The sequence below is a fragment of the Salvelinus fontinalis genome, chromosome 6 (assembly GCF_029448725.1).
Source record: "Salvelinus fontinalis isolate EN_2023a chromosome 6, ASM2944872v1, whole genome shotgun sequence".
Classification (NCBI taxonomy): domain Eukaryota; kingdom Metazoa; phylum Chordata; class Actinopteri; order Salmoniformes; family Salmonidae; genus Salvelinus; species Salvelinus fontinalis.
Genome location: NC_074670.1, coordinates 28,742,331 through 28,756,379, shown reverse-complemented (window position 1 = coordinate 28,756,379; position 14,049 = coordinate 28,742,331). Strand labels below are relative to the sequence as shown.

The 14,049-nt window shown below is 47.1% G+C and overlaps 1 protein-coding gene across 5 annotated transcripts in view; it reads right to left on the bottom strand.

Moving 5' to 3' along the window:
- Window positions 1-14,049, bottom strand: part of LOC129857564 (epithelial discoidin domain-containing receptor 1-like) — a 64,210-nt gene that overhangs the window by 23,993 nt on the left and 26,168 nt on the right. For all 5 annotated transcript variants that reach the window (XM_055925964.1, XM_055925962.1, XM_055925961.1 and 2 more), the window contains exons 2-8: window positions 13,599-13,756; window positions 10,409-10,511; window positions 6,022-6,097; window positions 5,622-5,774; window positions 5,182-5,329; window positions 3,404-3,506; window positions 2,370-2,556 (exon numbers count right to left, since the gene is read on the bottom strand). In XM_055925964.1, coding sequence (XP_055781939.1) covers window positions 2,370-2,556; window positions 3,404-3,506; window positions 5,182-5,329; window positions 5,622-5,774; window positions 6,022-6,097; window positions 10,409-10,511; window positions 13,599-13,698 — 870 coding nt within the window. In that variant the 5' untranslated portion in view covers window positions 13,699-13,756. The remainder of the gene's footprint in view (window positions 1-2,369; window positions 2,557-3,403; window positions 3,507-5,181; window positions 5,330-5,621; window positions 5,775-6,021; window positions 6,098-10,408; window positions 10,512-13,598; window positions 13,757-14,049) is intronic.

Here is a 14,049-nt window from a genome sequence, read left to right as displayed (position 1 = left end):
AGGGGTATTGGGTGTTATTTAATTTATTTTATAAACTAAGTTATGTAAGGATGTAATTCTTGTATTATTTGTTCACTCAGGTTCCATTTATCTAATATTAGGTTTTGGTTGAAGATCTGATAACATTCAGTATCAAAAATATGTAAAAGTAGAGAAAATTAGAAAGAGAGAGAGAGAACGAGAGAACAAGAGCGAGAGAGAACAAGAGAGAGAGAGACCAAGAGAGAGAGAGACCAAGAGAGAGAGAGACCAAGAGAGAGACCAAGAGAGAGACCGAGAGAGAGACCGAGAGAGAGACCGAGAGAGAGACCGAGAGAGAGACCGAGAAAGAGAGAAGAGAGTGAGAACGAGAGAGAACGAGAGAGAAAACAAGAGAGAGAGAAAAGAGAGAGAAGAGAGAGAGTGAGAACAAGAGAGAGAGAGAGAAGAGAGAGAGTGAGAAGAAGAGAGTGAGAACGAGAGAGTGAGAACAAGAGAGAGAGAACGAGAGAGAGAAGAGAGAGAGAAGAGAACGAGAGAGAGAAGAGAGAGAGAAGAGAGAGAGAGAACAAGAGAGAGAGAGAGAGAGAGAGAGAGAGTGAGAACAAGAGAGAGAGAGAGAGAAAAGAGAGAGAGCGAGCTATGTAACGGAACACGTTCCTCTCCTGGGAGTGTCCTAGAACCAGGTTAGAGAACATATCTCCCTTTAGGGAAGGCAGACTTGTCAGGTTCATGTTCCTGCAGTTATTTATGTGAACTGTGTGCTATTCCCTTCAGGTGTATGTTTGCTGAGAGAAGACCAGGGAACGCATTGGAAAAAGGCAGGAAAAAAACTGCTTAAGCTCAGGAAAAACATCAGGAACACATCAGGAACAGGATTGAGGAAAGACTACAGGAGAAGTTATTGAAACGATCTATATAGATAAACAAAAACACAGGAAAAACCTTTAGGAAAGCGATAGAAAGCTTTAGATAGCTTAGGTGCAGCATTCCGAGAGGACTGGGATAGTTCAAGAATTCCCATCGTTAACGGCATAGCATAGGGGAACTGAAAAGTAAGACTGAAAAGTTCAAAACAGATTACTCATCGTTTGTATCTAGACTGGAAAGTCAAACTGGTCAATATTTTTTCTTTTTTTTCTTCTTATTTAAAAAAAAAACTTTATCCCATTTTCTCCCCAATTTTCGTGGTATCCAATCGCTAGTAATTACTACCTTGTCTCATCGCTACAACTCCCGTACGGGCACGGGAGAGACGAAGGTCGAAAGCCATGCGTCCTCCGAAGCACAATCCAACCAGCCGTACTGCTTCTTAACACAGCGCGCCTCCAACCCGGAAGCCAGCCGCACCAATGTGTCGGAGGAAACACCGTGTACCTGGCCCCCTTGGTTGGCGCGCACTGCGCCCGGCCCGCCACAGGAGTCGCTGGAGCGCGATGAGACAAGGATATCCCTACCGGCCAAACCCTCCCTACCCCGGACGACGCTATGCCAATTGTGCGTCGCCCCCACGGACCTCCCGGTCGCGGCCGGCTGCGACAGAGCCTGGGCGCGAACCCAGAGACTCTGGTGGCGCAGTTAGCACTGCGATGCAGTGCCCTAGACCACTGCGCCACCCGGGAGGCCTCAATATTGTTTCTTTAATCATCTCATTCATTCTCCTGCTTGTTTTCTTTTATCTCATTCATTTTATTGTTTTAAATACACTTTCTTTCAAGTTTTTGGGGATTTAATAATATGTGTTTTTATAGTGGGCAAATCTCCAATTCCAGCCCTAACCAACATTCCAGACTGCCTCCATTCCAGAAGAGAAAACAACAGGACATTAAACTGGGTTCACACATTAAACTGGGTTCACACATTAAACTGGGTTCACACATTAAACTGGGTTCACACATTAAACTGGGTTCACACATTAAACTTGGTTCACCCATTAAACTTGGTTCACCCATTAAACTGGGTTCACACATTCCAAAATCTTCCAACATAGCAACGCAACATTTCAACAGAAACCATCAAACCACAACCACACATACAGCCAGTGATACAACCTAATGGCCCACAGAGACCAGATTACAGACAACAGACAAACAATGGTAAACGAAAGGATAATGAAAAGCTAATATGATGATGGGACTGGGAGGGGTAATTTAATGTAATGTGTTACTGGCTAGTCACACGATGATAAAGAGATATGAAGTGATGTGACAACAGTTATTATGTTATTATGTGTTGTGTAATGTTGGTCAACATTATTGTATCATAGATCATTTGAAGGTTTTATAGAGATGTATTGGACTGTGTGAGCCAAGGATTTTGGGGGGGATTTTTGGACTTAAAGAGACACACATGTAGATATAAGGGACACACACACACACACATCCTCTTACCTGCATGGTGTGGAAGCTGCGTGTCTTTTCGAAGTGGAACTCGATGTCAACGCTGCCCTGCCCCAGAGCCTCTCTGCTCCAGCCCAGGTAGTCATACCCCGGCCACACCCTCAGCTCCTTGGTCTCTGTGAAGTCATCCCCTCCTAACACACCGTCAAACAGCTGGCCCAGGCCTCCGAACTGAACCCTAAACACATACAGTACACATTATTACACCGTTATACATATACTGTACACATGCCAAGGCATACACAGTCATACATTGTACATGTGACACACAGAGACATGCACACACCCACATCCAGACATATACAGAAGTACACACTCACCTCAGACCCCTGTGTCTCAGCTTTCTCACACACACACACACACACACACACACACACACACACACACACACACACACACACACACACACACACACACACACACACACACACACACACACACACACACACACACACACACACACAGTATATAGGTCTGGGTTGCGTCAAAAACGCTAGCTCACCCGCTATGAAAACAGTTGTGCCCCATTAAAAAGGCATATGTGAATATAACCTCCCTACTTTCCCCCATCCCTGGACAATACAGTCTGGAAACAGAGTACAACTCCCTCAGCAAATAAAGTCTGACTCCAGATCATTTCATTCTTACTCGATTAGGTGGACAGAGAAAAGAAACATTGGGCAGAGGAGTTGTTTCGTGTGTGTGTGACAGAGTAAAGGCATTTGGCTGACTGCGGCTCACTAAGGCCCTGTTCACTACTAACAGATGGGATGAGTCCAGGAGCAGAGCAGCACCGGAGCCGGCCTGCAGACGATGGAGGCCATGTTTCAGCTAGCTACTGGTTCCTTTATATATTCATCCATATTTTACCAGGTAGGTTGGCTGAGAACACATTCTCTTTTACAGCGACAACCTGGGGAAAAGTTGCCTTTGTGTGGGACCCAACTAAAGCCAACGGAGGATGAAGACCAATCTCAAGTAGCCAGCCAATACCCACAGAGCTGAGAGAGGAGGATGATGCTTACCCTGACTCTACGCTGCCATCGTAGGTGGAATCGTTGAGGTACACAGGTGAGCCAGACAGGTGCATCACATGACCCACTGGAGCTGTGTACACCAACAGGCCATCTGAGAGAGAGAGAGACCGGGAGAGAGAGTCAGAGAGAGTGAGAGACAGAGACACACAGAGAGAGACAGAGACAGAGAGAGACAGAGAGACAGAGACACACAGAGAGAGAGAGAGAGAGAGAGAGAGAGAAGAGGAAGTATATAGAGAGACTACATTAATAATATACACTTTAATAAGATACAACATACATCATCTTTACCATCGCCTGGTCAGCTACACATTACCTACATACGTTGGTTAAGCCTGTGTTCAGGAGATGAGAAACACACAGGCAGAGCAGACCTCTCTCCAGAACAGCTCTATAGAACATTAGTCAGTGAAACACTAGACTCTCTCTCCCCCCAGCCAGCCTGTATGGCTAATCAGTATGTTCTCCTAGCACAGGCCTGACGTCACTCACTGCAACTAGCACCTTCTCCTTCAGCGCTCACATCCAGAATAAACACAGCTTTTACAGAGGCAGGGAGTGTGTGTGTTTGTGTGTACATGTGTGTCCGTGTGTGTGGGGGACGTGGGCTCAGTCCCATTGGGGTCTTGCACAATAAACAAACCACATAGCATACCGGTTCCCCGCCACAATGTAAAACATGATGATGGAACAGGAATGTGTGCTGAGAAATGGGTCCGTCATTTCTGTGAATCTGCATCTTATAGTGTTAGTGGTTACAGAGACCGAGCCCTCTCTAACAGACAATAATTCCAAGAAGATAGTCAGTCTATCCCCAGAGAGACACACAGAGTCTTAAATGACACCCTATTCCCTATACAGTGCACTACTTTTGACCAGAGCCCTGTTCAGGGAATAGTGCCATTTGGGATGCGTCCAGATGCAGCGACCCCAGGCACTAAGGCTCAGCACTAGGCTTGATTTACAGCCAGTCAGCCAGCCATTGTGTGAAGGGAGGAGGACAGAGAGGAGAAAGGAGACGTGACCCACCCATAAACGCAGTGTAATTCACTGGTGCTCTGTGAGCATACCATCTATCTTCCTTAGTGCTGTAGTGTCACTTATCTGTGGTAAAACTGGATGCTTTTATCTCAGGCCAAACCAGACAGTAAATTAAAAGTCATGGTGAGTGAATCCTTTGACCATATCTGCAGAAATACGTGCTTGAAGACACATAATCAGACTTATTTCTCAAATCCAGAAAACAGACCGTAAATTCAAGGCGACACACACACACATCTAAGGATGGTGAAGTCGTTGGCCATCCCCCTAAGTGTCTGGAGTGCAGACAGCAGAGATATGAGACCAAAGGCCTTCTTTTCAATGTCTGTCTGTATCCACCTTATACTCTTAGAAAAAAAGGTTCTGGATAGAACCAAAAAGGGTTCTATGCTTGCTTCATATATGGCCCCCCCTAAAGGTTCTATAAGGGTTCTATGTGGAACCAATTTTGGTTCAATGAAGAAGAACCCCTGGGGTTCTGATCAAAGAACCCTACAAAAAGGTTCTACAGTATATAGTGCCGGATATGAAACAAGCAAAAGAGCCCTTTTCGGTTCTATCCAGAACCTTTTCTTCTAAGAGTGTTTTAATTAATCTGCTCTAGACCCACACAGAACCCATCCACACATGTTTCCCAACTAACACAGACAGACACACAGACACAGACACAGACACAGACACAGACAGACACAGGACACACACAGGACACACACAGTGTGACTCACCGTTCCACAGACAGCCATAGAGCTCCACTCGCAGACAGACGCTCATGACCCGGTCTGCCAGGGGGTAGAAGCGAACATAACGGGCAACAATGGGTGGACCCAGGTCCTTCAGAACCACATCATAGGTGTTCTCATTCCCAGACACCACCTGGGGATGAGGGGGGAGGAGGGAGACAGTCAAGAGTAGCATGGAGACCCATTGAATAACCATGAATAGCAGTATTAAGCATTTAGATGTGAAAAAGCAACATGGACATAATGGAATACAGAAATGATAGTGAATGAATGATACATAAAAGGTCTTGTTGTGAGTGGGTGGCTGAATAAAAGGTTTAAGACAGAAATAATGGAATGAGTCAGAGTAGCAGAGCCAAGGGGAGAGAGATACATTAAATAGATAAAACACACACACACACACACACACACACACTTCTCTTTACCTCCTGCCCCCAGCGGTCCTTCCAGGTGATCCAGGTGCGTCCGTCTCGGGAGTAACGGAGCCGGTAGCTGCGGGCAAACTCCTGGCCGTGCCCGTCGGCATGGCGACCCTGGGTACCCACCAGAGCCAGGAAGTGCAGCGAGCGCAGGTCCACCTGGAAGAGAGAGAACAAGACGTCTCTAGTCACTGATCTAAGGTCAGTTGTAATGTAGTGCTCTGAACCTCAGCCCATCCTGACCCTCTACCTCCAACACAGGGAAACTAGGGAACTTCTACCTTGATTAAATTAAACACAAACTACAACCCAATGAAATGTGAATATTGGCGGAATGAATGCACCTCTAGCCAATGGAAACAGAGAATCCTTCACATATAGTATGTGGCTGTAGCCCATGTCTGACCTGGAGGTACTCTGAAGCACTGGGGAACACTGCTCCTGCAGGACACCACGCACCGTCTCCCTCTCCTGTACTCAACCTGGGGGGGGGGGGGGATTATTGAATTATACATTCATGGATTCCATAATGAGATCATTCTGGATAGAATATAACTTTCCCAACCACAAATACTTCTTACAGAGACCACAATATCCATCACAACAAACAGACCACAGTACAACCACTTAGTCGCTGGCATTAGGATCTATCTCCCCCTCTATTCCCCCTCAATCACTCTATTCCCTCTCAGACCAGCCATGTCCTCTATTCCCCCTCAATCACTCTATTCCCTCTCAGACCAGCCAAGTCCTCTATCCCCCCTCAATCACTCTATTCCCTCTCAGACCAGCCAAGTCCTCTATCCCCCCTCAATCACTCTATTCCCTCTCAGACCAGCCAAGTCCTCTATTCCCCCTCAATCACTCTATTCCCTCTCAGACCAGCCAAGTCCTCTATCCCCACCTCTATTCCCCCTCAATCACTCTATTCCCTCTCAGACCAGCCATGTCCTCTATTCCCCCTCAATCACTCTATTCCCTCTCAGACCAGCCAAGTCCTCTATCCCCCCTCAATCACTCTATTCCCTCTCAGACCAGCCAAGTCCTCTATCCCCCCTCAATCACTCTATTCCCTCTCAGACCAGCCAAGTCCTCTATTCCCCCTCAATCACTCTATTCCCTCTCAGACCAGCCAAGTCCTCTATTCCCCACTCTATCCCCCCTCCATCACTCTATTCCCTCTGTCTCTTTCTCACTCTCAGACCAGCCAAGTCCTCTATTCCCCCTATATTCCCCTCCATCACTCTCTATTCCCTATCTCTCTTTCTCACTCTCAGACCAGCCAAGTCCTATATCCCCCTCTATTCCCCCCTCCATCACTCTCTATTCCCTCTCAGACCAGCCAAGTCCTCTATTCCCCTCTCTATTCCCCCCTCCATCACTCTCTATTCCCTCTCTCTCTTTCTCACTCTCAGACCAGCCAAGTCCTCTATTCACCCTCTATTCCCTCTATCACTCTATTCCCTCTCTCTCTTTCTCACTCTCAGACCAGCCAAGTCCTCTATCCCCCTCCATCCCCCCTGCATCACTCTCTATTCCCTCTCTCTCTTTCTCACTTTCAGACCAGCCAAGTCCTCTATTCCCCCCTCTATCCCCCCTCAATCACTCTCTATTCCCTCTCTCTCTTTCTCACTCTCAGACCAGCCAAGTCCTCTATTCCCCTCTCTATTCCCCCCTCCATCACTCTCTATTCCATCTCTCTCTTTCTAACTCTCAGACCAGCCAAGTCCTCTATTCCCCTCTCTATTCCCCCCTCAATCACTCTCTATTCCCTCTCTCTCTTTCTCACTCTCAGACCAGCCAAGTCCTCTATCCCCCTCCTGCATCACTCTCTATTCCCTCTCTCTCTTTCTAACTCTCAGACCAGCCAAGTCCTCTATTCCCCCTCCATCACTCTATTCCCTCTCTCTCTTTCTCACTCTCAGACCAGCCAAGTCCTCTATCCCCCTCCTGCATCACTCTCTATTCCCTCTCTCTCTTTCTAACTCTCAGACCAGCCAAGTCCTCTATTCCCCCTCCATCACTCTATTCCCTCTCTCTCTTTCTCACTCTCAGACCAGCCAAGTCCTCTATTCCCCCTCTATTCCCCTCCATCACTCTCTATTCTCTCTCTCTCTTTCTCACTCTCAGACCAGCCAAGTCCTCTATTCCCCCCTCTATCCCCCCTCCATCACTCTCTATTCCCTCTCTCTCTTTCTCACTCTCAGACCAGCCAAGTCCTCTATCCCCCTCCTGCATCACTCTCTATTCCCTCTCTCTCTTTCTCACTCTCAGACCAGCCAAGTCCTCTATTCCCCTCTATCCCCCCTGCATCAAAGCAGGGGCCGAGAGACTGAAAAACAGCTTCTATCTCAAGGCCATCAGACTGTTAAACAGCAACCACTAACATTGAGTGGCTGCTGCCAACATACTGACTCAACTCCAGCCACTTTAACAATGTAAAAATGTATGGAATGTATCACTAGCCACTTTAAACAATGCCACTTCATATAATGTTTATATATATATTTATATATGTTTATATATATATATTATTTATATATATATACATTACTCATCTCATATGTATATACTGTACTCTATACCATCTACTGCATCTTGTCTATGCCGTTCTGTACCATCACTCATTCATATATCTTTATGTACATATTCTTCATCCCTTTACACTTGTGTGTATAAGGTAGTTGTTGTGGAACTGTTAGGTTAGATTACTCGTTGGTTATTACTGCATTGTCGGAACTACAAGCACAAGCATTTCGCTACACTTGCATTAACATCTGCTAACTGTGTATGTGACAAATAAAATTTGATTTGATCACTCTCTATTCCCGCTCTCTCTTTCTCACTCTCAGACCAGCCAAGTACTCTATCCCTTCCTCCTTCTCTCTAAATTCCCTTCCTCCCTCTCTTCTTCCCTCCATCTAACATGCTGTCATCCAGCTGCTTTCAGACAATATCAATGAGCATCTCCCTAAGATCACACACCAGGCTTCCTCCCTCCCTCCCTCCCTCCCTCGTTCCATCCCTCTTTCAATCTCCCCCTCCATCACAGTGGCGCCCATTTTCCCTACTTCTCCCTCCTCTCTCTCTCCCCGATCCCTCCCTCTCTCTCTCTCTTCCCCGTCCCTCTCTCTTCTCTCTCTTCCCGTCCCTCTCTCTTCTCTCTCTTCCCCGTCCGTCTCTCTTCTCTCTCTTCCCCGTCCGTCTCTTCTCTCTCTTCCCCGTCCGTCCGTCCGTCCGTCCGTCTGTCTGTGATGTCTCTTTAAGGGCTTGGGGCTTATCACCTCCACATGAACTGAGAGTCAGCCAGCAGACCCAGCCCAGACACGGCAGGCTAAGAGAGACATGGAAACTGAGGCACACTCACATACACACACACACACACACACTGTGGATGTCTAGTAATAGACCATGTCAATCTGCCTTGTTCAACAAATAGGCTGGTAATGTAATATCATGACCTAATGTGCTATAAAGAGACACGCTGGCCACAGCCTTGTATTGTAATCTAATAGTCTTCTCCTGTGTGATTTAAACATGGTGACAACAGATGACAGACATAGTCAACAGTAGAGAGATACAGACCCAGAACCAGACATGAATAGAGATCATGTAATTGCACACACACACACACACACACACACACACACACACACACACACACACACACACACACACACACACACACACACTACACACACACACACACAGGTACTCACACACACACACACAGGTACTCACACACACACACACACAGGTACTCACACACACAGGCACTCACACACACACAGGCACTCACACTACACACTCACACTACACACTCACAGGCACTCACACTACACACTCACAGGCACTCACACACACACAGGTACTCACACACACAGGTACTCACACACACAGGCACTCACACACACAGGCACTCACACACACACACACACACACACAGGCACTCACACACACACAGGCACTCACTCACACACACAGGCACTCACTCACACACACAGGCACTCACTCACACACACAGGCACTCACTCACACACACAGGCACTCACTCACACACACAGGCACTCACTCACACACACAGGCACTCACTCACACACACAGGCACTCACTCACACACACAGGCACTCACTCACACACACAGGCACTCACTCACACACACAGGCACTCACTCACACACACAGGCACTCACTCACACACACAGGCACTCACTCACACACACAGGCACTCACTCACACACAGGCACTCACACAAACACACACAGGCACTCACACAAACACACACAGGCACTCACACAAACACACACAGGCACTCACACAAACACACACAGGCACTCACACAAACACACACAGGCACTCACACAAACACACACAGGCACTCACACACACACACACACAGGCACTCACACACACACACACACAGGCACTCACTCACACACACACAGGCACTCACTCACACACACACAGGCACTCACTCACACACACAGGCACTCACTCACACACACAGGCACTCACTCACACACACAGGCACTCACTCACACACACAGGCACTCACTCACACACATTTTGAATTCTCTATTTGCACTCTCCACAGTCAAGCATTGAGATACAAAGGACCCAAATATGTCAAAGGTCGCAGAGTCTTAGAATCATGGAAACCAGAAACACTTCTCCTCCACAGAGATCAGCTATCAGCTACTATAACAGCTGACACAGAGCTATACAGGACAGCTGCTGGGCTTTTCCCCTTTGGAAAAGGGAATAACACACACACACACACACTGACATACGTACCTGCCGTGTTTGGCCTCAGTAGAGTCTGACCAGGCACTGGAAGCCGTGATGTCAGAGTCAGGGATGGTGCCATCCTCCATCCCCAGGGCATAACGACACTGAGCTGCATGGATGTGGCCGTGTGTGTGTATGTGTGTTCATGTTTGTGTGAGAAAGGGAGACATAGACAGAGGGGGGGGGGGGGGGGGCAAGAATGAGATAGAGACTACATAATATAATTAATCATGCCTGTCATACAGAGACTAGAGGACAGAATAGAGCATTCTACTATCATACATTCTACTATCATACATCAGGAGTAACATGATAGCTACATGTACAGATGTAGGATCTTAATTTGACCAGTTTCTCACAGAAGGAAAATAATCCTGCAGCAACAGGAAATATGAATTATTATGTGGATTATAATTCATATTTTTCCTTCTCTATCTTTCCCACATGGCACCCTAATCCAGGGTCTGGTCAAAAGCAATGCCTTCTATAGGGAATAGGGTGCCATTTGGGACACATCCTCAGACCGCGTAGCGGAGCTCATCCAATAATGTCCTTGTCACATCTTATTTCTCTTCTAGTCACTCAGGAAGAAACAAGTACTGTCAATGTTAATTCATCTTCTAATAGGATGAATATTGAAGAATAGGAGCTGCCAAGTTCATTACAAACAGATATTCTTCTATTAGCTTATAACCCTGAAGAGGTATCATTCTCCATTTCTTTTTACTTTAACAGGCAGATGAGGTGAGCACAGGACTAGAGGAGGAGAAAGAAGGAGAAAGGAGGAGAAAGAAGAGGACAAGGTGGAAGTGGAGTGAAAGAGGGGAAGAGGTGGACATAGGACAGACAGTTAACAGATGAAATGGACAGCTCTGCTCTAACCGGTTCAAATATCAGCCCAGACAACAGTCCCACAGGCATATATCAACCAGGCACTATCCAACGACTTAGCTATCTGCCATGACTTCACTGCAGGGTGAGACATGACCAAATGGGGGGCAGAGAACCAGTCACAGTGAGTGGTGGTGGTGGGCCAGATGATATGAAAGGAAGGGGGTGTGGGGGAGACAGGATGGTGCTACTAACTGGAGTGGGGGAGGGGTGGTGATGGTGATGGAAAATGATAGGGGATAATGGGGTTGTGCTAGTGGGGGGGAGGGAAATCGAACTCAGTTATTGTTATTGATACGGAGACTTTGCTTTGGGTGGATAACTGATGCTGTCAGTAATATTGGGGCGTGGATAACTGATGCTGTCAGTGATATGGAGGCATGGATAATGATGCTGTCAGTGATATGAGGGCGTGGGGGGTGATAATGATGCTGTCAGTGATATGAGGACGTGGGGGGTGATAATGATGCTGTCAGTGATATGAGGACGTGGGGGCTGATAATGATGCTGTCAGTGATATGAGGACGTGGGGGGCTGATAATGATGCTGTCAGTGATATGAGGACGTGGGGGGTGATAATGATGCTCTCAGTGATATGAGGGTGTGGGGGTGATAATGATGCTGTCAGTGATATGAGGGTGTGGGGGTGATAATGATGCTGTCAGTGATATGAGGGTGTGGGGGTGATAATGATGCTGTCAGTGATATGAGGGTGATAATGATGCTGTCAGTGATATTGGGGCGTGGATAACTGATGCTGTCAGTGATATGGAGGCATGGATAATGATGCTGTCAGTGATATGAGGGCGTGGGGGATGATAATGATGCTGTCAGTGATATGAGGACGTGGGGGGGGATAATTATGCTGTCAGTGATATGAGGACGTGGGGGCTGATAATGATGCTGTCAGTGATATGAGGACGTGGGGGGTTGATAATGATGCTGTCAGTGATATGAGGACGTGGGGGGTGATAATGATGCTGTCAGTGATATGAGGGTGTGGGGGTGATAATGATGCTGTCAGTGATATGAGGGTGTGGGGGTGATAATGATGCTGTCAGTGATATGAGGGTGTGGGGGTGATAATGATGCTGTCAGTGATATGAGGGTGATAATGATGCTGTCAGTGATATGAGGGTGTGGGGGGGTGATAAGGGGGGAAGTTCTAACTCAGTTGCTGTCGGTGAGTCAGTGGATAGGAATGTGGGGTTGGAAGATAAACCCTCTGAGACACCCCCCCCCCCCACACGGACAGGCCTGTTTCATTACATCATTACCAAGCTGCCAATAAAACTCTCTCTCTCCAGGCCTCTCCATCTCTCTTTTTACTCCCCTCTCTGTTATTGCCCTCTGTCTCCATTGGCTTTCTTCCCACTCTCTCCCTCTCTTTCTCCATTGGCTTTCTTCCCACTCTCTCCCTCTCTTTCTCACACACGGTGGGTGTTTCCCTGCCTTTATTCACTCTTTATATCAGTTCATATCCCGCTACTAATATCCCGGGTATTTCCTCCTATAAAAGACTTGTTGTTGTATCCCCACAGCAACGGTGTGGAAATAATAACGATATGGATCAAATCAGATGACAACTGTGTGTGTGCATGTGCGTGAGACAGATAATTCATTGTCTGCTGATACCCTGGAGGTGACAGAAAACGGCAGCTCTGGTTTCACCTTGTGGAGTTTAATTTTCTCTACTCTCTCTCTATCCCTCTCCTCCCCTCTCTCCTTTCTTCCCTCACTCCCCTCTCTCTCTCTTTGTATGATTGACAGATTGATGAGCAGCCTGTGCATTAGTGAGGTTGAATACCCGAGGCTCTATCGCCCTGCTACCATCTCTCTCCTGTTAAACAAGGCTGCCTAGGAGACATGGACCTGAAACAGGATTGGCTGCTGATAGCTGATGGACAGACTTAAGGCACACATCCAAGAATGTGAGGAGAATGTAGACAAGAGAGGGGCAGAGAGGGCGAGGGATGGAGGAGGAGGAGGATAGGGCAATAGGTGAGGCCGAGATGGAATTGTCTGACATTTCTGAGGGGGTGCCTGTGAGATCTTGAATGGAAGGTAAAACACTGTTCTGATTATAGTTTTTTCCCTTGTTGTGACTCAAATTGTATTAAACCTGGCCGATTGGTCAACGATCATCAATCCCTAGTCCCTCTACTATCTACCTTGGCTTTAACTAGGTAGGTTATTGAGAACCCATTCTCTTCAACAATAACGACCAATCATATTCTAGGGATCTGATTTGACCTTGCCCTTAAATAGCCACTTCCTGTCTAACATCTGACCTTTGACCTCTTACCTGGTTTAAAGTGCCACTCATGGTCATCCGCAGCCGACAACGCCACCAGGACGATGGTAACCACGATGACAGGCAACAGACGCAGCTCTGGAGTTGCCATGGCACCAGCAACACACCCGGTTACCTGTCCGGAGACACGCTGACAACCACAGGCATACCTGAGAGAGAGAGAGCGAGAGAGAGAGGAAGGATTAGAAGATTTCAGAATGCATGAATCATTTATTTTGTATCATGAAAGACAGAATACGAGATAGTAGGAAGAATGAGAGAGGTGATAATCCGTGTGGATGGGTTTCTGTCTAAATGTCAGGTCCAGTCTAGTAGATCCAGTAGTAGATCCTCTACACATCCACACTGTGTGTCTAGTAGATCCAGTAGTAGATCCTCTACACATCCACACTGTGTGTCTAGTAGATCCAGTAGTAGATCCTCTACACATCCACACTGTGTG